General features: G+C 40.3%; 1 protein-coding gene and 1 long non-coding RNA gene across 6 annotated transcripts; one reads left to right on the top strand and one right to left on the bottom strand.

Moving 5' to 3' along the window:
- Positions 1–268: 268 nt before the first annotated feature.
- LOC143303004 (uncharacterized) lies at positions 269–11,782 on the bottom strand. Of its 3 annotated transcripts, none has more exons than XR_013058943.1 (4): positions 11,386–11,782; positions 11,059–11,280; positions 10,761–10,991; positions 269–4,683 (listed from the first exon to the last, which is right to left on the bottom strand). It is a non-coding gene; the product is annotated as an uncharacterized LOC143303004 (long non-coding RNA). The 3 variants fall into 3 exon arrangements; XR_013058942.1 differs by having other exon boundaries at positions 11,506–11,782; XR_013058941.1 differs by having other exon boundaries at positions 11,059–11,782.
- Positions 2,481–23,890, top strand: Galphas (G protein alpha s subunit). Of its 3 annotated transcripts, XR_004465759.2 has the most exons (11): positions 2,481–2,619; positions 3,542–3,617; positions 5,575–5,629; positions 6,629–6,748; positions 9,845–9,942; positions 14,948–15,002; positions 15,086–15,159; positions 15,648–15,827; positions 15,920–16,124; positions 16,200–17,904; positions 17,983–23,890. XR_004465759.2 is itself a non-coding variant. In XM_033348298.2 (10 exons), exons 1-10 carry the CDS (start codon positions 2,481–2,483, stop codon positions 16,344–16,346), a joined length of 1,149 nt encoding a protein of 382 aa, XP_033204189.1. In that variant the 3' UTR covers positions 16,347–23,890. The 3 variants fall into 3 exon arrangements, 2 of the variants coding, with proteins under 2 accessions (XP_033204189.1, XP_076476708.1); XM_033348298.2 differs by having other exon boundaries at positions 16,200–23,890; XM_076620593.1 differs by lacking the exons at positions 2,481–2,619; positions 3,542–3,617 and adding an exon at positions 5,131–5,398 and having other exon boundaries at positions 5,489–5,629; positions 16,200–23,890.
- The last annotated feature ends 160 nt before the right edge of the window (positions 23,891–24,050 follow it).

Genomic DNA, 24,050 nt, shown 5'->3' with positions numbered 1-24,050 from the left:
GAGACTTTCCATATGCATATTTTAATAAAATCTTGTGTTCACATTAAGTTTGCTAAATTTCAACAGAAAACATTCATAAGTCGTAGATGTTTATTATTGTCTATACACCATTTTCTTACGCTCTAGTTTTTAAACGTTAAAAAATTATTTTCTATTGGTAACTATTGTATTGTTAATTGTATGTTGGCAGTAACGTCGGCAATGTTGGTAATAATTTAAATACCGAATAAGAGAGGAACTAATTACAACTGAAATAAATATCGCTAGATTAAAAAGAAATTTTTTATTACATTTATATTCAAACGTTTACGTTTCGGTATTAACTCAATGAGAAAAATAGCATGTCTATTTTAATGGTTACGGTGCCTGATGCGTCGCTATATTTGTCTATTTATTTGGTATGAATATTTATACATACATGCACACACATATGGATTGATCACAGCGCAACCTATCATATCTATGGAACGTATGGTTGAACGCGAAACTACAGCGAAACGTGTATGTGTTACGAACATATCGCATACATAACGATTTAGTTTCAATAGATGGCACAGATAGCGCTACGGTCAATGCATTAACACTTCACACGACAGATTGTTGGCAGTGAATCTACTGAAAAATTCTAGACAAGAGATCGAACGTGTGACGGTGTGTGCAATTAGAGAAGATTTTTCCAGGATAAAAAAGAAGATCGTGGAACCGTGGGCAGGGTACTTAGAAGTCAGGATACGAACCTGATCCATCTTAAGCGCGGTGAGCCGCCGCGCTGGTGGGCCTAGCAGACGACATGTTGGCTACAGGGAGTACTTCGTGTCGGATGTTTTGGTCACGAATTTCCTCGGGGATTGTTGAGTGAGGAGAGTGAGCGAACGCAGTGAAAGCGAGGTGGAAAGAGAGTAAGACCACTCGAGGGTGTGTGCGAGAGAGGGCACACGGTTGGATTCCTCGAGTGGTGGTTGTGCTGTGGTGGTCGACAAGAAGTCCGCGGAGAGGGGTAGAGGCTAACGAGAAGTCGAGGAGGGGGAACCCGGACGAGCCCTCGAAAAATTGAGGAGTCAACGAAACGAAAATCAGAGAAGGAAGAAAAGGTTGGATCGATTCTCGGTACGGGATCTCCTTGTGGATGAAAATCTGGAAGAACGGTGTAGAAAATCGCAGGGCAGAGAAGTAGGAGAAAAAAATTCGTGAGAACGTAAAAAGAAACGGTGGAAACTGCTCCAGTGAAATCATCCTCCTTATCTATGGGAGCTGTCGATTCCACGACTTTGTTCGATTTGCTCGAATAACGAGGTAGCAGCGTACCGGAGCCGATCTATTTTAACTTTTCGTTGTTCTGTCCGAAGGGTAGGGGCTGCGTAGTGAGGCGAGGCGAGGTCGAGCTGTCGTATGTCGTATACACGCGTCCGAGTCCCTTCCTCCTGAAACGATTTCGCGTGTCTCGTGTTCGCGGGCCATCACAGGAGGCGCATCGGACAGTGCACGTCAACCTATTATCCCAGTCCCGGTCTTGCTCCCACTCTCAAGCGCTGATCGTGCCTCGTGCTTACTCCCTCTATCACAACCTGCCGCGAGTGTCTCGCGGCCGGTTTTCGTCAGTGTTCCAACCGAAGATTCGGAAGTGATTTGATTCCTCTTATATCGTCGGTATTTTTTCATCGAATCTGCAACCAATTTAATCGTGCTCGGTATTGCACGATTCGCCTATATTCTTCTGAGTGGATCAATTTCTTATCGGGCCAGGTGTCACGACCCCGTAAACCCGTCGTCGTTTCAACACGACCGATTGCTGGTAGAAACTCCGGCATTCGGCGATCATTCCGATCCTATCTTTTCTGTATATTCGTACTTAAAATACGCACAAGAAGTCGATCGTCGTTCGAAACCAGCGTGTTGGACCAGCAGCACTGTCGTCAATCGTGTGTAGCTATGGTTTCGCGGGTAGTGCGAGATAGTGAAAGAGAAGCCGTGAAGTGAATCGAGTGTGAGTGCAACGGAGAGAAGACATCAAGAGATATACATACGCGTAGTTGTTGCTAGTGTACAAAACGGAGATAGTAAACGCACGACAGAGGCAGAAAAGGAGAAAGACCAGCGCACGAGAGAGGGAGTGCTACTCGAGGAAGAGGGAAGGACGAAACTCGAGTGTGGAGAAGCGCGATACGGTGATAGATAAGTATCGAGTGACAGACACGGCCGGAACGAAGGAACGAACTTGCAGTAGGTATATAGGTACTTGGAAAGGGAGTGAATCTGTAGGAACTGCGGTGCCAGAGGGTATACTTATCGAACGTCACATTTACGCGAGATAAACAACACGCGCCGACGGTAGAGCCGTTGCGCGAGTCTATTCTCCCTCGTTCGAGAGTAACATAGTGGCGAGATACCGTCTTTCTCTAAGCCGAGAACAACAGAGAACTACAGAAGTGGAAGGGAAGAGCGAAGAGGGTGAGCCGCGCGTGTCTCTCTCGTGGTGTGTCATGGGGTGTTTCGGCAGCCAGAGCAGTAAGGCCAGCCAGGATGACAGTAAGAACCAGAAAAGGCGCTCGGATGCCATTACCAGGCAATTGCAAAAGGACAAGCAAGTTTATCGAGCTACCCATAGGCTCCTTCTGCTTGGTAAGTCAACTTGTTAAACTTTCCCTTTTTTTAGGACCTTCCATCACTACTTTGACGACCTTTTATTCCGTGGATATCTTCGGTTATCACATGTTTCTAATTAAATCTCTCTGTAGTTAAATCTCAGTACGTTTCGTTAAAGATGTGTTTCCTTTTTTATCTATTCTTTTTTAAATACGGTATATAGTCTATATCTATGTACACGTGTCAGAAACGGAGAAAATTTCCGCTAGAATACCAGTTGAATCGGCTTCGATCACCAATTTTGGACAAAAAGCGAATCCGGTCAGAGGATAGGCCGAACATTATCGCGATGTTCAGCAGCGCGTAATTCAATTTTATCGATTATCGTATGAGCCGGCACCCACGAATATCCAGCGGCTGGCTGGCTCATGTTGTACCCTTTTCGTGTCGCTCTCTTCGTCTCCTTCTTCTCCTTCTCCCGAACCGGAGTCTTTTTCACATAGTCGGCCGATGTGGGTGTGCGCGTGCGCCCTCACACATGTATGCACACCATCTACTTATTGCGATACTTAACCCAACACCTAGCCATTACCTTCCTATTCTTCGTTTATGTAGGTCGTCGTTCTAATTCGACGTGTGGACGTGTGTTGTGTGTTGCGTATAGTTGACTCGTAGCTGTAGGTTACGAAGCAACAGCTGTTACTGTATTGTTCCCCTGCCGTCTGCAATTACGATCCTATTCCTGTTTTCCAAAAAAAGATACGATAATATGCCGCGTCTTGCGCGTTCGTCGAATAGCTTTTCAAACGATCGTTCAAAAAATCACTATCGATCTTTAAATATATATGTTTAAACCACTGCTTCTTAATCGTTTCCTCTTTTAAACTTGAACGATGTTTTTTTTTTTCATAAAAGAAAAAGGAGAAACAGAGAAATTGTTTCTTTTGTTATGTTCTAGGAGCGGGAGAATCGGGGAAGAGCACCATCGTCAAACAGATGAGGATATTGCACACGGATGGTGGCTTCAGCGAAGCGTAAGTTTCGTTGCTCCGTTACAGCGTTACTACTTTTAAGCCAATCCAACATTCGATACTATTCGCACAGCACGGTAATGTCACCGGTACATAATCTTGGGTCCTTTATTTTTTCCCATTAATACGCACACGTGAATGATTCAACCTACGGTTAATTCGGTCCATCGCGTGATTACAATATCAACACGTGGTTCAAGCAAATTATTCCTCGCATATTCTAACTTTCTTTTCCTCTGTTTGCTTCAGCTTTTTTCTTCGCGATGTTATCGTTGTAATCATTTCAAGAACGCAGTTCTTCCGTAAATCGTTCAACAAATACGCGCCTTTCGTTCACTTTCGATGCTTTTCCTTTCTTCTTCTTCGGTCGATCCGTTTTCGTATCCAGCTACCGTTTGCTAGGAATCAAGCAAACGGATTAAAAATACAGTCGCGAAACGGTGCAAACTAGATAGAAACAAGTCGTTATCGTAAAAAGAATGTCGGTACACCTATATACGTGAAAAATCAGGAGCAACTAGATAGGATGAAAACGATGTGCAAACAAACGGGCTCGGCCCGGTTCGTGTGTGTCGTAAATTCTGTCTGCCTCCGGCGCTGATAACGGACCCGAACGCACGCCTTATTACTACTTTCGCGGTGATTTTTTTTCATCCGTTTTTTTCTCTTCTTTATTTTCTTGCTTACTCATTCTTCTTATCTGTCTTCTTCTTGTTTCTTTTTCTTTTTATCGACGATATCGGAATTGATACATTGTTCGGAGTTGTTTCCACATGAATCGCGAAAAGTTGTTTCTATCGTCGAATTTAACGGACTCTTTTTTGCTAGCGACGCGATTCTAAGAAGCATTGCGTGTTCGACGCGCTCGTTGCAGATTTCGCTTGTTTACTATGGAAACATACCGTATAACCTTGCGTATTTTTAGTATTTTTTCCTTCTTCCTTTTTCTTTTCTACCCTCTGAAGCTTTTTTACACGTGTACGAATTAACATCGTTCTCGATTATCTTCCTCGCCCGCGTTTGTATATGCTTGATAGGAGCCCATGAAATGCACAGACACCTCGATCGGCTGCAATTAAGTAAATAGGGTTATGTAAATATATTTACATTTGCAGTAGCAGCTTTTGGAACAGTGAGACTTTTAACGTATAATCCTACTAAACGGCAAAATCGTTGGAGTAGGTAGTCGTTCGATTATTTTTAGCGTTGTATTCGAATATCGCGTGTAACAGCGCGGAGCCTTTTAATCCGCGGTCACATACGTCTGAAACGTGGAGAACCGAAGGATCACCAGGATAAGGGAAATCAGAAACACGATGAAAAGTAGGGAAGCAGACGAAAAGACGAATTTCTAAGTATCATGTGAACAAGACGCGAAATTGCGGCGGCGATATACATGATACACAGCATTGTGCGTAAAGAACTTGAACGGAATAACAACACTATAAAAATGGGAACCTGTATTAGATCGCGACTGTCGTCATCTTATAATGTACGTATGTGATACATGTACACATGTACGCGAGAGTCTTAAACGACTGAACTTTGCTCGAGTGACGATAGGAGCCTGGCACAGGTATCCCACATGAAAATTCGATGCTGCTGTCCCATAGTTGTGACGGCGAGGAGTCGGTCGCATCGATCGCCGGTATTAGATTCACGAAATTTCCAGTGTGTCTCCAAATCGACGAAATCGTTATACTAAAACTGGCGCGATGCCGTGCGATCTAAAATTACCGAATGACTCGGGTGCCATTAATAATGAAAATACGCGCGTATACGTGGTAAATATTGCTCGAGCCTAACTTGTTTCGATATTTCTTTATATAATCATGATCGAGTCATTGGTTTCTTTTTTTACGCACGGCATTAAGAGTATTCAGCGATGTACACAACGATGCATCAATATCGAGATCGAAGGATCAAACATATCGTTTGTTTCTCACGCTGTTCTGTGCAGGGAAAAGCGGCAAAAAATCGACGACATCAAAAGGAACATCAGAGACGCGATATTGGTAAGAATCCCTTTTCGATATTTGTTTATGCAATACCTTTTCAAATCTGGCGCGATACCCGCTACTCGACCGAGATTTTTTCCTTCATGCGTCGCGTTTTATTTTTATTTCGCTGTGCGGATTTTATAATCAACGGACTACTATCCTTCGGGATAAATGGTGAAACGCGGAGCAGAACATAAAGTAGCTTACGTTGTATTGTTCTTCTGTTTCTCTAAGACGATTGGTCTCGGCAATGGTTTGTTACAGCCTTATTAAAATATCGTTCGGTGGCACTATTATGCACACATGTGTCTTGGCTAACGATAACTATACAACACGTTTCCCTCTCCGAAAATACCCTTTCGGAGTAATATTCGTGAAACGCGTCGAATAACGCGGCGTATTCTGGGAATCTAGTGATTTATAGCTAAATCGATACGAAGCGTTGGTGTTTTCTACAACGGCAGTATTACGGTATTGCCGAAGAAAATGTCTCGGGCCATGAAATCGAACAACTTTTTAATTTACGTTTCAACAGAGATAAAAACCTTATTCCGTAATATCTATCGAAATGGCGGTAAACGCGTCCGTTTTGACGGGCGTCTCGTCATTAACGTTACGTGATGCGCCCGTAAATTCGCGACGGTTTAACGCCGTGCTGAGGAGAGCAGCGCGCTGTCATCAATTTGTCGTTCGAGGCCGTGTTTAGATACGCGTATCGTCTGTAACCTTGCAATCGCTTCCGTATGTCGGGTGAATGTAATAGACAAGCTGCCCCGTGGCACTTAAGGATTATGAATGACATATTATCTGCGCATGTAACGATAGATACGGCCGGGATGGAAATTTCGCATACACATCGCAATCCCGCGAAGAATGCACTTTCTTTTCCGTTCGCGATGAACGTTGTCGTTAGCGTAATCGTCGTGGAATTACGTGCATACGTATGCTATACGATACATCGATGCACGTGGACAGCGTGGCTTCCGTTTTTTCATTCGATGCGTTCCTTTTCAGACGATAACCAGCGCGATGAGCACGCTAACGCCACCCGTTGCTTTGGAAGATCCGGCGAATCAGAGCAAAGTCGACTATATCCTGGAGGTCTCGTCTGCCACGGACTTCGATTATCCCCCGGTGAGTCACAGCCAACCTATTTGTTCCGCGTGCCGTGTGTACCTTCTTAATGTAATACGATGAAAAATACGCTCCAGTTTTGTACGAGCGGTTCGCTTTCGTCTTTTCGTTGAATGAAAGGCCGGTGTCTCGGGCAGACGAGGAACTTTACTATACAGCGCAATGTAAACGACTTATGAGGTCTTAAAGCATTGGAAGCATGAACAGTAAACGATCATGCTAACCAATTACAATGGATTGTCCTTTTCTCAGGGCAAGCGTGATACTCTTGCGGTACCGAAAGTTTCTTGTAGCTTACGATACACGTTGGTAGCATTTCTTCGCGTGAGAGCCACTGCGTGGTATGATCGGTGTTTACAATGTTTACACAGCCATCGCATATGTGGTGTGCTATACAATGCTCTGGCTATGATGTGCTGCGCCATTCCCCGCCTCGTGTACAAAATGCGCTCGTAGATCTTTGTGTCGATCGACTACCGTGCGCCTTCGATTATCTGGTGCTCACCATCAGTCACGACGATAGTGATCGACTTTTAATAAGAATTTTCAAGAGTAATGTTTCTTGATCTCCCTGTAAAATTTCCCGTGCTGTCAAAACGAAAGAAATTCGAATGTATATTCTTAGAATCGCGACTTGATTTTCGTCCAGGATAAGTATCCGATTTTATTTTATGAAACACATCGATTGACTGTTTCCGCGCGTGACAAATATATTTCGCGGTATACGATGGCAAGCGGTAGAATTAAATTTTATTACCGTGATGATTTTAATCAAGGAGAGCATTATTTCGAGGACACCAGACGTGCGTTTATAAGCGGCAGACGTACGACAAGAATGTTCTGGTATGGATCGCGTAATTTCACAAGCCGCGCGTACAATGAATCGTATAGTGAAACTAGATAGGGGAAAACAGGGGAGGGTGTACCATTAAAATATTACGACACGAGCGAGCGCGGTACACGTTATTTAACCCGTTTAGTCATTTTGTATTCAGGCCAGCAATTCTGCCGCGCCTCTTTGGAACGTGCGCTGAAGTTACTAGCACGATTTATCCCTTAAAGATTTTCCGATTTGTTGTTCCTCTGTATGATGTCCGCGCTATGTCGAATTTGTCGAATTCGCCCTGTGTAACTTGGATCGACGACACGGAGAATTTATCAACGTGCATTTTCTCGACGAGCCGGCAAGGTCCTCCAAGGCAGACGAGGAAACATCGGACAATATTTTCGGTGATTCCTCTCGATCGATTTTCCCGTGACTAATGTACCCGATTATCGTTTCCGGATACATTTAAATAGGAAGCGTGGTAGGTATAGGAAAACATAATTCGCACCATGCAAGGCTAGATCGAAAAGACGATGAAAAAGATTTTAGGGGTCGAGGAGGCATTGACATCTTCTGCAACCAGCTGACTGGACTCACTCACGGATCGGCGTTGTCGAAACTTCTGTCAGTTCGAGGAGAATAATGATTTTTTGCGTGCCAAGAGGATCAGACCGAGATTTCGAGAACTACGAAACTCCCGAACGCTCCGAACTGGCGAAACGACGTAGCGCATCTCGAAATAAAGTCGTCGCGACAAAATAATCCATGTGTTTTGCGTCATTCACTGGCAGTTGTTGGTACGTGGGTACATGTGTACGTATGTACTTTTACGTATCTCTGGCCCTGGTTGTACAGGCGCAAATTGTCGTATTTTCTTCTTCGCTACACGCGATTCGACACCATAACCATCGAGAACGATGCATCCGAATTAATCGAATTAAGCCATTTGTTATCGGCAGAGTTTCGAGCTCCCACGTGACACTACGTCCCGTTCTCTCGTTGGGAATTCTGTCGGATTTTTGCTCGACAGAGTGTTTCATCGAAATACCTTAACCGGATGGATGGAGTACACCTACGAGTACGGTAAAGATAGTCATCCGGCCGTCGGATAAGGTGAAGGGTTTGGATTTGAATTTCCACCGCGAGGATACATTAAACAGTGAAAGATATGTTTATGCGTGCGAATAAACATGTCTTTGTATTAAGAGGAAGTTACCGGGCAGAGGCTACCTTTTATTTTGTTCCGCGGCTACGTTCGATGAGCCGCGTCCAATTTGTCACTGTCGTTTCGCTTTTCGCATATCTAGGCGTCGTTTGTTGAGAGTACGGAAGTTTATTTCGAGTCGAATTCTACACCGAATTTGACCGCAACTCTATCACCGGGCGCATCTGTGCGGCTAATTCCTGTTATACGGAAATACGTCTAAATAAACGTTGAAATGTTTGTTACATACTGCGGGAAAGGCTAACACCTATCTAAAATTGTCTCTGTAGAATGTTTGTCTTTTTTGGTTCGAAGTACTTTTGGAAAAAAGACAGGAAAATCGAAAATATCGGAGTTTGTGTAGCGACTTGGAGGTTGAGAAAGTTGGATCGGTCTGCTTTGAGATCCGAAACATCTTTCAAAATATAAAATTTAGCGATTCGAAGAAGTTCTCGAAAGGCTTTCAACGTGGTGACTTTCCGCTTTGATGCGAGAAGCGCATAAGTTTACAATTTATTGGTCGCTTCTCTTGACAAATTAACGTTTGCCCGTATCTCGGTTCTTTCGAAATTGAATCCTATTCCTTTCGAAAATTATCGTAATTGTCGGTTGCTTTATTTTCTATCCGACAACGCTTCGGCAATAGATGCTATTCGAATATTTATCTTGACTTAGATACCTGATCGATATCCATTTTTATATAGAAGCGGATAATACGGCGACAAAGCCGGCGACAGAATTAAAAATGAAAATATTTTTGTCGATAACGGACGTGCTCCGTGGCTGCCAGTTTTGCATAAGTTACGCTCCGAATCGTCTTTTTCACTGGTCCAACTGTGACGCGGCATATTCTGTTGTCACGATAGTGGCCGGATTCGAGCCAAATTTTCCATTTCGTCAGAGTCGCACGTTTTTTAGATAATTAATGAGACACGATAGAAGCGGCCGCCAAACTGTGAACTTATTTACAAATCTCCCACGGATGCGCCGTCAAATAATTATTTATTTTTTAATGTTATTTTTTAATGTTGTAATACGTTAACCGAATTACAATTCATGTTTGCAGGAGTTCTACGATATTGTCGAAACCCTTTGGAAGGACCGGGGCGTTCAACAGAGTTTCGAGAGGAGTAATGAGTATCAACTAATTGACTGCGCCAAATAGTAAGTTATCCTTTGTTTGTACGATCGTTAAAACAAATTTAATGCTACACTGAAGTGCAAAATTAAATACTAGATTGTACATTAGGGCATTAAAATAGAATACTTTTCGGGAAATGAATCAGTTTGACTTTCGAATGGATCGTATAGTATACTATATATACTATAGTATATAGTATATATACTATAGTATACTATAGTATATACGGTAAGACAGATCGTGAAGTGTCCAATGATAAAAATAAGAGAGCAGAGTTATTGGCCAGGTTCGTAGCGTCAAATAGCTCGTGTGCTCGAGTCGCGACACACGGTTATTCTAATTCGCCCCGGTACTGATATCATGATTACGATAAGAAGTACGTATGATAAGGTTTATACGATGATAATGAGACCGCGAATCGCGTCGGATTTGCCCGCGGATTCGTCCGCTATCCTTTCAACTATTCCGCGCGTGCCAGACGAGTATAACCTGAAACGAGAACTCGTGGTTCCGTGAAAAAGTGTAACGATTCGCCTATGTATTCGTACCTGTATTTCTGGCTGTGTGAGTATATTTGTATTTGTTATCGTATCTGACTTGTAAATAGTCTGCAACGCGGTTGGATAAATTTCGGAAGCGTTCTCATGACCGCGATACATATGGTATATCCGTGTATATTCATGGGCCTGTGACACCGATTTAATGCCAATGGAGACAATGCCTTAACGAGGTAATCGCTTTAATAGGGGCCACTCGTTTATCTAGGGGTTCTCGATGAATTGGCCCAACCTCGAACTTTTTTCACGCTGTTCACTGACACGGGAGCTGTTTAGGTACATACCGGTCGAACATGCTGTGCTTGCTTTTGTTCCACTCTCTCTTCTTCTCTCTTCTTCTCTCTCCCTCTCTCGCACTCTGAACGATATTTTTAACACTGCACACATAAGATATTTGTTTTTCCTTGTGCGTTCCACCTGTACGGAGTTCGATAGAGTTTGTCTAAAGATGGTAGCCAAGTTCAAACTGTTCTTTAAGAGCTTGATGCAACATTTGCGAATTTGTTGCCATAAATCTGTAATAAGATAAAGTTTGAAAGGCGACGCCTTCGTCGAAAGTGCGTTTGACAAATTCATATTTACCGATTGAACGGTTAATAACAAGTAGATAATTGGATGAAACTGGAAACGGAGTGTCATGAAGATCGTGACGCCGTGTATTTACAAAGATATATTACTTTCGGCATTCTCCTTTTGAACGTCACGTAACTTGGAGGGAATAACCGCCGATCCGATATATAAATGAGCGAAAAACTGGTCCGCTGCGAACCGTCCCGGTCCAGCAGATCACTTTAAACTGTATCCCTTTGAAAATTACATAGGTGAGGCACAGGTTGTTGCACTGAATCGTGAGCAAAGAGGCGTGAATCTCGAATGTAAACGCGAAACTTATCCACTAAACTAACAAACCCGAACATGTGACTTCGTTTGCTGTTTATCATTTCGTCAAATACTTTAATTAGGCAGAACACATTTTTTATTTGGCTGCAGCCTCATTGGATCTCTCTTCGTCTCCGCATGTATAATTACCATGAATATCCTTGTCGTTATTATCGTCATCGTTGCACTGTCAATAGTAGGAGAAATTAAAGCGTTTATCGTTCGATTGATACCCCCGTGAGACACGAAACGAGAATACTTCGGAATACGTTCACGATCGACGTGATTTAGCAACGTGCCAAATAGTGTCTCGCATTTCACGGCGAGATCGCATCAAGATCACGGCGATAGTTTTCGTTTCGGTTAAAAATATATTAAACCTGGTTACATTTCGGTTACTGCACTTCGTTGGCCGACGTTTGTGTGAATTTTTTTAACACCTCTCCCCCTCCCCCCCCCCATCCTTTCGTTTTACAGAAACGTTCGTTTTCTTTCGTTTCTCTCCTTTTCATCTTTTCCTTGATTCTCTCTTGTCCTCTTGTGTATCGAAATAGAAAGAAAGAGAAAGAAATCTCTGGGTAAAAATAGCGTATCGTATTTTTAGGAAGCACTGGTCGAGAGATGTATAACGGAGAGATTCTTGTGGACCCCGCGACGCTAGATTGTTGTAATTTCAGACGCCTGTTTGCTAAACATTAGATAAGTCTCTCATTCTTGATTCGTGATCGAGGGAACAGATTTCGAGTTACACAAAAATTGGTAGAAATTAATGGGTCAATTCTTTCTTCCCTTCTGAAAGGCAAAGAAATTTAAAGTGAAACTGTCTCGAATACTTGTATCGAAGATGAAAGGAATATGGACCAACGGCAAGCTTCCTAAAATATCATCGAATTGGAGTTGGTGCACAGCGAATAAATATTTGTGCGACGTGAATAAGAGATCGCTATGCGCCAACGCCTGATTATCGATTGTTGGTTCAGTCACAGCCATTTCCGGGTTGAACAACTGTCAGATTTCATGCAATAAAATTCGCAGGTGAAGCGTGTCGCAACATTATCGCGATTCAGATTCCGCCCGTATCTCCCTTGGAGCCCATCGAATTGCGCTGAGAATTTAATTCGTCGCGATATCGTTTTCAGTATCGAATTTTTGTTTCGGATTAAAAATAAAAAAAAAGAACTAAAAAAAGAGTAAGGGAGAGGGAGAAGGAAAAAATGCAGGAGAAAGAAAAAAGAAGAGGAAAAAGAGAAAACGAGCGCTGTACACGGGGAGAATCGAGTAACGTGTCAATTACACGATGGGATACCTCGGCACACCTTAAAAAAGGAAACACGTGTCTCTATATATAGACGCTGGTCTATATGCTGGGATCACTGATGTTGCCACACATAGTTCATGAATGTTTAGGTCGATAACAATCTTCTTCCGTGCCATCGTCATGTTAGATAAAAACCAGTATTTTTTATCCTCGTTAATAACTTTCGATGCCACTGCCTAAATATAGATCGCGAAAAAATCAATGAGATCGTTTCAGAAAGTCTTCGGCGCTTCTGCTGAAGTTGCCGAGATTTTTTTCTGCAAAATCTTTTCTGTAAATCGAGCGATACGTCGAAACTTTTCCGTTATATCGAAGCAAGAAGGAGCGATTGTTAGGTTCTTTAAATATTTGCAATTCGAATCAACCGATCGTTTAAGATGAAACAGAATGTTAGAAAGCGTCGAAATCAATGTAAAAAGTACGTAAAGGATGCTCAACGCGGATTCGATCTGGTCTACTTCATTTCGTTACTTATGCAACGAGCCGAGCATTGTTTTGTAGTTAGTCTGACCTCGTTCAAAATTCGCGAACCATTTATCTTCTTAAAGTGTTTCTTATTCTTTTCATGATCCTGCGCATTGTCGTTTATACAGGACGGTTGGTTGAAAAGTAAACCCCGGGAAAACTAGAAATTCCTAATTCTCTTGTATGTTATATTTTCGATAAAAATGAAATATTTTAGCGATCGGTGGTTCTGGATAATCTAACGCTGGGATCGTGATGCAGCAGGAGTGTCACGCTTGTCATATCGTTAGAAATAATATTGTTATAAAGTTGACTTCAAGGTCGGTGAAGTTACACCGCCACGGTAACCAGAAAATCGTTCTGCTGTAACCAGTGGGTCACGACCTCCTTCCTCTTTCGATTCTCAGGAGGTCGATAACCTTATTTCTGTACGAGCGCGCCAATTTCATGACCTACCTTTCTCACGAGCCTACACACGAGCCACGTAGACCTTTATCCCAGGGGCTTCTCTTCAGCTTTTCTGTGCAACTACTTGCCGAAAATCAATTTCTCCGGTTTCTGGTTCCTCGAATTTACTCGAGGAGCTAAATTCTGATTACTCACGTCTGTCGAGGTCAATGAACGCTGGATTAATTGCTGTTGCATCTCGTGATTCATTTTATCCTACCTTCCTGCCTTTGTACCTATGAAAATCCCTTTCAGTCCTTTGTATTATTTGTTTATGACGAAACGATATCCCGTAGATATACATGTAGTAGAATCGACAATTTTGCAATTCTTTATATCTATGTTATCTTAGTAATGTTATCTCTTTCAAGTTTCGGAATATTTCCAATGAAAAAGGTGTCGTTGTCTGTACGGCTATTTAATATCCGGGCCGGAGAGCAGTGCAAGTGTCTGTCAGTAAATATATTATCACCGTCAACCGACTGTAGAAGGTTGTATGGTGGTGTCAAAGCGAAGACCCACCCCTGTAGGGTGCATCTCGCGCATACAACATACACCTGTACAGGGAGCTGGTATACATACGCGAAGCTAAGTCTGTACGTACGATTGATGGCGAGCAGCGGTGGCAGTGACCCATGACCCGGATTGGAAACTGGGTGCTAGAGAGGCATAGTCGGCGAGGCCGAGAGGGCGAGAGTTGGGGTTAGGATAGGACACTACCGAGAATCGATTTTCCCCCTTCGTGCGCTCTATCCACCCTAGACACTAGCCGGGGAGGGTCTTTCAAGAGAAACGGTGACAGCAGCATGAAAAAAAGGAGAGAATTCTCTTCGTTCGGTGCTCTCTCACCCTGCTCCAGCGTTCCACCCTTTTCCTACAGCTACTTCCGTTTTCCATCTTGTGTGTTATCGCGCCACTTTCGATACATAAGATTCTGCAGTTTCCATCTGGACGGAAAGTTCATGAACGAAAATTATTCTGCACTCACCAAATGCCCAAAAAAAACACTTAGGAGTATCTTTTGTTTTTTTCCTTTGGTTTAAGGTAAAGCGTTGATTCGGTTTTCCGGATGGCATCGATTATAAACGTTTTCATGAACACCTGACAATTGACAATTGTTCGAAATTTTTAACGATGCTAGGCTAAACCATAATCACGCGAAGCAACTCTCACGGTAACAATGCTGTTAACTAGCTGTGTTTATTATCGGCGATGATCAGCATCGGTGGGAAATACTTGCACATTGATCAAGGCGTAGCTCGTTATAGCGCTGTCAAATCGATTACATTGTGAAAATTTACATTTAGGACTATGAAGACTGTAGGAGATGTGTGTAATCGTTTCTTCCGTTCTCTGTTTCAGTTTTCTAGATAAGGTAGCCATCGTTAAGCAACCGGATTACACACCCACAGAACAGGTAATCGTCGATACAAGGTTTTAACGCGAAACCGAAAATGTACAGATTTGATTCGAATGATAAATTTGGTCGATCTGTTGCAGGACATCCTCAGGTGTCGAGTCCTTACGTCCGGTATCTTCGAAACGCGGTTTCAAGTCGACAAAGTAAACTTTCAGTAAGTCCTAAGCGATAGCTACTCGCTTTACTCCAGTGTCGTCTAACTATATATAGACAACGTATTACAGTAACATCGGTCGACGGTAAATATAACGTAAAGCAGCGACGCGCACCTCATCCCGGCGTGTATATTACAGCTATAGACTTACGTGCTATACGTGCAGCGGAATCGGTTAGCCGCGTTAACGCCTCCGCAACTTTATAATATTTTCCCTTTTTGCCTTGGTTCCCATTATCCCCCCGCCCTCCCGTTAGATCCTGTGTTTCGCATTAACTCTACGGAGGAACATCCAGTCTTTATCGGTCCCTTACGGAATTTCATCCCGATAGAGTTAAATTTGCGGATCAATTCTAATTTCAACTTTTTTTTTAGCCGTAGATGGTGTTACGTAAAATGTAAAGTATAGTACACGAACACGATCCTTTGCATGCATTTCGTCCATAAAAGCGTTGTAATGTGTAGCATCAATGATTGCTTGTTTGTAGTATGTTCGACGTTGGTGGTCAACGCGACGAGAGGAGAAAGTGGATACAGTGCTTTAACGATGTAACGGCAATCATATTTGTAACAGCATGTAGTAGTTATAACATGGTACTCAGGGAGGATCCAACAAAGTTAAGACTCAGAGAGAGTTTGGACCTCTTCAAAAGCATTTGGAACAATCGGTACGAATCGGTTTAATTGCTTGGATGTATTCACCGTACGATAAGATGTTCGTTCGAAATGTTCGTTACATGTCCGTTCTTTCCTTTTCTAGGTGGCTTCGCACAATTTCCGTAATCTTATTTTTAAATAAACAAGATCTATTAGCGGAAAAAGTAAAAGCAGGAAAGCACAAATTAGAAGATTATTTTCCAGAATTTGCGCGATATCAGACACCGGCTGAACCTGGGGTAGTGCCAGATCCTTCGGAACCTCCTGACGTTATGAGGGCCAAGTACTTCATTAGAGACGAATTTCTTGTAAGTACATCGTGTTAGATATTTGAGCACAACTTTGTTAGGCGAACAATAAATTTTCCATCGGACTGTTTGCAGCGTATAAGCACAGCCAGCGGAGACGGTAAGCACTATTGTTATCCGCACTTTACATGCGCCGTCGATACTGAGAACATCAAGAGAGTATTTAACGATTGTCGGGACATCATTCAACGGATGCACTTGCGCCAGTACGAGCTCTTGTGACTTCGTTCCTGCCGACATATCCTGTCATGTATTCGTATAAAAATTACGGTAGTGCTCCACCCTGAGCTAACTCGAGTCAAACCAGTCGTACCGTGGGCGATCTGAATGGTATCGCGATGTACGATGATATACATTGGTGCGTGGAACTCTTCTTCGCGTATCTGAAGCCGTTTAATTATTCAGAAAGTAACGTGTCGAAGACTCCGCGTGTACGCATACATGATTGATGGCTGCGAGTCGATCGTTCTTCTTCGACAAAATTCAAGGAGAAAAGTTGATACGCAGCGGTTGGGGGTTACCTAAAAAAAAATCTGTCTCGCAATGGAGAGAATAGTTCTCTTTTTGCACAGAATCGCTTATTATGTCATTGGTGTACAAGCAAATTATGCCCCTGCGCATTCTACTTTAACGATCGTTTCGACATAAAAAAGAGAAATATCTCGGGCATTTCGATCACTCGACTCCTTTTTTAAGTTTCGTCGAGAGTGTGCTGAACGTCGTGATTAGGGGGAGGAGAATAATATTTGTTGCTAGAAAAACATGTGCAATTTTAACTATTACCTCGTTAATTTTATTCTTATTACGCATCAATTCGTTGATAAGAGGAGTGGGAGAAAGAAAGAGAGCGATTGAAAGAGAGCGAATGTTCTAACGTGGGTCATTGTTATAGATTAACACGACGGCGATCGTGTAACGACTCTTTCGTCCGGCACACTCGTCGCGTTATTATCTCGTTCAGATTTAGTATTAAGAATGTTTCCTAAGACTTAGGTAATTTCACCGATAAAAATCCTTATCGTTGAACGTTTCTTTACTCATTTTTCGAATCTCTATTTTTCCCTTGCCCCTTAAAACAATTTAATTATATGATATAACCGTGTTTATTGGTAAACTAATTTTTTCGAATTTCCGAATCTCGACTTTTAATCGCATTGGCCCGACCCGTAGGAGTCTCAGCCGCACCTTTTTACAAGAAGAGTATTTTGTGAGATTTTACAGTATTTCGAAGAGCGTTTTAATTATATAACTATGTATCAAATATGTACAGGGTGACCGTCCACGGATTCATGTTTTTATGTGCGTTTCCTATAAATCGAGATTCCTCACTGATATCGTTTTTACTGATTTCCATTGAACTACTTTAATTCGTGTACTTAGGCACATATATTATCATTGTAGCTAGTATCTACATATAAATCCTAAACGTACGCAAGACAAATGTGCCACGTGGGAAATTCATTTTACACGTACACTTCTGACTATAGCGTTAGGCTCCAACATTACAACAATCAAAGTACGTCAATGTGAACGTTATTACATACGGAGGTATAATATGTTGCTTATTTATTCGACTTCGTAACGTAAAGTCCCGCGTCCCGTTTTCGAGTAAATGCTTTATGTCCCGAGAGTATGCAATGGTAACATGTACAAATTTCGATCGATTCATCCAAATGATCAGTTATCATCGGAACTTCTTAGGGTAAAGTTTCCTGAACCAAAGTGCGATGTGCGAATTTCTTATCTCAAGTATCTTTACTATTTGGACACCCTGTATATGGTAAGTCTCCTATTGTTTTCTTTCGAATCTTAATCGTATCTTTCCTTTCACATATTTTTTTTCTCAATTTCATACCAGATCCAGAGGACGAGAGGAGTTTGTACGCGTGTGCAAACTGCTTTGGAACTACGCGCATTGCGGCTATATCTCGCACGTGCGTACACACGTGCATTCTACTGCTATAAATATATAAAGTGATGAATTGATACACGTATTAGTAACAGAAAGAAAAAGATAGAAAATTCTTCGTGGCAGCACGTTCACTCGCATACATACACCCTCGTACCCCTAGATTAAGTGCGGGTTACTGATCTGTGTAACATCTACTTTTATAATAGGTAACGAGAGTTTTTTTTATCGTCAAATTAAACTGAATAAAATAGGGATACGAATAAGCCACGTTCCGGTTTATGTAACACAACGTAAATATATTGGGGCATCCGGTCTTACTATCCTTATTATCGTCTTGTTTTAAACGTTTTTCTAATAAATTTGATCATGTTCACTCTTATTTCTTCCTTTTCTTTCATTACGATCGATCACTTCTTTGTGAAGCAGAAGAGATGAAAAGAAAATTGTTCATAGAACGTTTCTCGGAAGGAAGACAAACTCTGGCAGTTTGATTGATATTTCCCTTTTTTATTTTTTATATGACTACTCGGTCTTGCGACGTTTTCTCTTTTTTGAAACTTTACGACAATGGATCATTCTTCTTTTCGTGTCCTTTGGAAACTGTTCTTATCCAGCAGTATGGATAATCTGATTATTTTTAATCCATTAGATAGTGTTCTATCCGATCATGTTTAAATGTTGTGGCTATCGAAACGATGAGGATAGAAATTCCGGACATTGCATAACGGTTACTCCGCACATGCTGACAAGCCCACACCCTCATAAATGTATTCTCATGTAATATCAATATATGGGCCCGTGTGCATACATATATATGTATACCTATCGTACTAATACATAACTGACAAGCCATAGTTTGTAACGGTATTTATAACTTTACGAAGTGTTATTTTTACTGTAAAACTTGATGACAGATGTAAGAGTGAAAGTAAGGATGTTAGGGAGTGAGAGACAGCGAGCCTGCGAATATACATATATAATATTACCTGTCAATGAAACTTCCGTGAAACTTTAATGTTCATCCAGCACAAAGAAATATGAAACATCATTTTGTGTATGTCAGTGTACGAACGAGTAACGAGTATTGCGTAATTAATATTGTTGCGAGCATTCTTACGCGTTTTATTTTTTCGTTACGATTTTATTTTCTTTCCCTTTTCTTTCGAATGGAGAATCGCGTTCGTCCTAATTTTGAATGCTTTATTCAACGGTATTGAACAACAGAAAAAAAGGGAAAGAAAAAATACGATATGATTGACCATAACGAAAGGAAAAGAAAAAAACAAATCACATGCAAAAATGTATTGAAGAAGTATTGGTAGATTGATTGTCCGTTTTCGTCGGTCGCGATACAATAAAAAAAACACAACAAAAGTAAAAGATAATATATATACTTGCTACTTGAATGTAAACAAAATTTGTAAGTGTAATGATGATCGACTATTGTATGCGCGTATGCAAGCGAGAAACAAACGGATACCGAATTAATAATTAACTAATAAATTTTACGTGGCCACGATTATACCGATATAGATATACATATATACATTATATATACTTACATATATATATTATATATATTGTATACATACGCCGATCGCACAAGTTCTTTTCTTTTATTGTACGTACAATATACCAGGCATGCGAATATGTACATGTAAAAATAAGCGGTGCAAGTAATTATTATTTGTAAATACAATAATGACAGGTTCGTACGGATGGGAAGCAATGACGCATCGATAGCAGTTCGTCGAAACTAACTTGAAATTGTGCGTTTGATTAATGGATATATACTATTCGGTGTAGTGTTCATTATTGGAGAACATCTTGTGTTTATAGATCGCTTAACCACGTATAGAAATGTGTTTGCATTTAAATATTTTGACAATGATTGCGTCTATTTTTATTTTTATTTTTTTTCCTTTTTGGAACGTAACGAAGAATTGTCGAAGCTTCTTTTTTTTTTTTTTTGTTTTCGTCAATGCTGAAACAGAGTCAAAGGGCCCAGTCGTGTTTTGTACGAAACGGACCACTCCCTATTTCTTCTTTCCTCGCGATCCCCGTCGTGCAAATGCAAGTCGTCGATAAAACACGATGCAGCACGTCGTCCACGAAGCGCATTATCCGCTTGCATTTCGCAATACTCTTTGTGGACCACGTTGCTAAGAGAGCATTGCCTTAAAAAGCGAAAGTCAAAGTAGATGGAATGGGCATAGTTGGAATCGTCGTAACGAGAGATAGAGATACAAGATCTGATGAAGCAACGTTAATAGTGATTACCGTCGATAAATAATTAAATGTTCCAGTTAAATTCGATTCGTGGATACGATTGCATCATCCAGATCTTTTAACTGCCTCGGAAAGAACGAATTACCGAGAAAAAAAAATTGACATCCTGATTTTCAATTCGTTACACCTTTCTAACGAAGTCATGGAACGTTTGCTCGTAGATAAATACGTGTTTTATGCTATCATGGTCGCGTTTATGTTAAGGATACAGAGTCATTTATTGTGATCGTCTTATCGTTAAACTGTTATTCGATAAAAAATTGTCTCTACACGGGCAGATTTTATTGAAACGGAAAATGTAGTTATAGTACTATTATCATTATTCTTATTACCATTTATTATTGTTATTATTATTATTATTATATTATCATCGCTATCATCGTCATCGTTTCATTGTCATTATCATCGTCACTCTCATTATTGTCGTCATTATTATTGTAATTAACGATTACTGCTGTAATCATTGTTAAAAAAAAAAAGCTATCTTCGGAAGAAATTAGATTCATCTATCCAATCTAGAATAATGTATTTATTTAAACTGACCACGATCAGTGCAGATGGAAAAGTGAACATTGTAACGCTGTGTTTGAATTGTGGTTGTCTTTCCAATAATAGATATATTCGTCTTTCATACATCGTAGTTATTTCTGTTTGAAAAGGGAAACTTCGATCTTTCGTTATTAAAAGAAAGAAAGAAAGAAAGGAAGAACGAACGAAAATCTAGAGAAATGTCATACCTTTACGACGGACATTTGTCAAAGCTCCGATCATAGTCCCGTGCATAATTCTAATACGATTTAGTAAGAAACGAAGTTTTCAGAAGTCTTAATGCAAGGCGAAGGTCGTCTTAATGCAGCGTGAACGACGTATACATCTGCGTATATGCATAGAGACTGGATAATCGTTCTCAAAGTTGTCGGAATTAGTAAATCGATGACGCATGCACGAATGCATGGAAAGTCAATAAGTTCAATCGTTTGAGATTACAATAATCGTTCAAATAAATAACAATGCATGTTCTACATATGCAGAGATGCGAAGATATTATTTTTATTTCTCGTTAAATTATTTTCACCGAGAAAAACATAGAGGGCCAGGAGAGATGGAAACGTCTCTCGCTCGAATACGCGTACCAATCTGCCTTAATTGATTCGAAACAAAGATACGTACGTTGTTATTTCCTTCGGTTTTTTACTTTTCGATATCTTTCATAGTAAAGTAAAATTAATTGCTTACGTCGAATAATTATGACTTGCCTCGGAAAGTTCTTTGAATATTTTCGCTAATCGTTTTGATGTATGTAACGAACACGTTCGTGATTAGCAAGCATTTTATTAGTAGAATGAACGTGTAAACGTAATACGGTCTCACCGTGAAAGTATCACGAAATATCAAGAGCGGTTCCCTGTAAATTCCCCAAATGACGACATAATCTTTCCAATACCACCACTTTACCCTCCCATCCAGTCATTCGAATTTACGAATAGGCAATAAAAAAATGTTCCACTGTCTTTTATCTAAAATATCTTGTCAGCCGTTATAAGTCATGGTTGCAAATGGTCCCTGATCGTGAATCGTGCCTGATGTAACGCTTATTTCAATTGTTTTGTTGATTCTTCATATTTGATGGGAAATCCAGATTGCTTTAATAGTACCCTTAGGATCATCAAAGTAATCTTATATTGGGAAATCGTGCGTTCTTTTGTAATTTTTCGTTGATGAGATTGCCGGGTCACGAAGCAACATAAAGCCACTTTGATTCGAAGACTTATTGAATGAAATTGTGAAAGACAAGAAAAGGAGCTGTGTGTGCCTCGAGCACAGCAATTATCCTATTCGTTAAACAATAAACAAACACACGAGAGGAGTTATGGGCTCTTGCCACATACTCTGTCAGAGTAATTTATATAACAATATAGCTACATGTATAATGATCGATCGTTGGTGTTGTTCGAAGTCTTTTTTCTAGTTTTTATCGCATTGTTCGCTAGAATCCAAAACGTTCAAGAATCACGAGCATTCGTTTGATACGAGGATAATATCGTTTTATAAAATTACGGAATTTATATCCGAATAAATAAAAATGAACGGTGATCGAAGTGAGATGTTGTAACTTGGAAGCTGGCGAACATTCTATTGGATATTACAGTTATTTGAAAACTGATTGAAAATTATGTAAAAAGAGAAGGGAATATATCTTGGCGATCTTAGGGATGCAAAGAAAGAATAACGGATCACTTAATTGTTCGTGTGTAAATGTATTCATGTAATAAGGTATGAGAACTGAGAAACTAAGAAAGAGAGAGGGTGAAAAGAGTTTTACCAACTCGTCGATAAGTACGTCCACCCTCCCTTCTAAATAAAAAAAAACCGGGTTTCCTCCCTGATTCTTAATGACTTCGTTGTTGCGTGTATCTTAGAAGTATGTTTAGCTGAAGACTTAAGAAAGAAACTATTGATGCAGACGCAAAACTAAAAGCGAAAGCAGGAATCATCGGACAGTAATATTTAAATAAGCACTAATTATATACGAGTGAATGAATAATAACGCGTATACAGAAAAAAATATACACATACACAGAAAAATATGGAATAAAAAATACGTGTGATGTAAATGAGTAATAACACAAGAAATTCGTTAGGAAACCAAATTAAATGTTGCCCGCCCCATGATTTTTCTTGGTATTAAAATGCTGTGTCCGCATGAGAACCAGCACGGAGAATTTCTTTTTTAAATCCTAGACTAACGAGTATCTATGATATAACTGCGTAATAAAAGGGCAAAGAAAGGAGATACATAAGCCGACGAACATTGCGTACAATCCAATCAAATGAAAAGATATGGTTGCTATATAAAATATGTGAACAAGTATTGATCGCCTGAGTCGTTTAGTTGTCGAAGCTATTTAAGTAAAAATCGTGGGGTGGACATGTAGTATATACAATAAACTGATATATATATATATATAAATATATAAATAAGTATATGTATATATTTATGTCATATAAATATATATGTATATTATATAAGTATAATTCATGTTGAGTTAATGCGATCGAATAATTCCGCGTGTGTGATAGCCAGTGTGCATTAAAAAAAGGGAAGAATGATCCGTACGACTGTAAATGTGTTTTTAAATTACAAGAAGATACAAAAAATATTTCATTCTCATTCTGTGATGACTGTCTGAATATGAAGGGAAAAAAGAAATGTTTTCATGGATCTATGCTGATTAATCAATTAAATTATTATAGTGAATAAAAAGTTCGGCTCGTGTTGTATTAATTGTGCAAAAGGAATAAAAAGAAACCATCTGCAAGTGTGAAGATACATGCGTCTCGTTCGCTCGTGTGAATAACATAAACGTGTTATGTCCGTGTAACGTGTGTTAACACGTAAATCATATACACTATTTAAGAAAGAAAGGGAGAACACGTACGCTATATCTGAATGCAGAAAGCAAACAGTATGATTTGTATACTGTATAACTTTAGTCGTTTATTATTGATTTCGAGAAATGTGTATAAATTATTATGTGTAATTAAACAAAGATCATTTAGTAAATTCTAAGAGTATATAATATATACATATATACTATACAAAACTGAATCACAACATGCGCGCGTTTGCGCACGTGCCATATACAAAACACAAAAAACATACAAAGAGATATTGTGAAAATTACAAAACTAACAACACTGCAAGGCCACTGTATAATACATTT

The sequence above is a fragment of the Bombus vancouverensis genome, chromosome 8 (genome assembly GCF_051014615.1).
Source record: "Bombus vancouverensis nearcticus chromosome 8, iyBomVanc1_principal, whole genome shotgun sequence".
Classification (NCBI taxonomy): domain Eukaryota; kingdom Metazoa; phylum Arthropoda; class Insecta; order Hymenoptera; family Apidae; genus Bombus; species Bombus vancouverensis.
The sequence above is the reverse complement of the archived record's forward strand: the minus strand, read 5'-3'. Positions and strand labels throughout refer to the sequence as shown.

Coding starts and splice junctions, on each gene's coding strand:
- Galphas (XM_033348298.2), top strand. CDS start 2,481: ATGGGGTGTTTCGGCAGCCAGAGCAGTAAGGCCAGCCAGGATGACAGT. Junction 2,620..3,541: donor CCATAGGCTCCTTCTGCTTG/GTAAGTCAACTT, acceptor GTTATGTTCTAG/GAGCGGGAGAATCGGGGAAG. Junction 15,003..15,085: donor ATTACACACCCACAGAACAG/GTAATCGTCGAT, acceptor GATCTGTTGCAG/GACATCCTCAGGTGTCGAGT.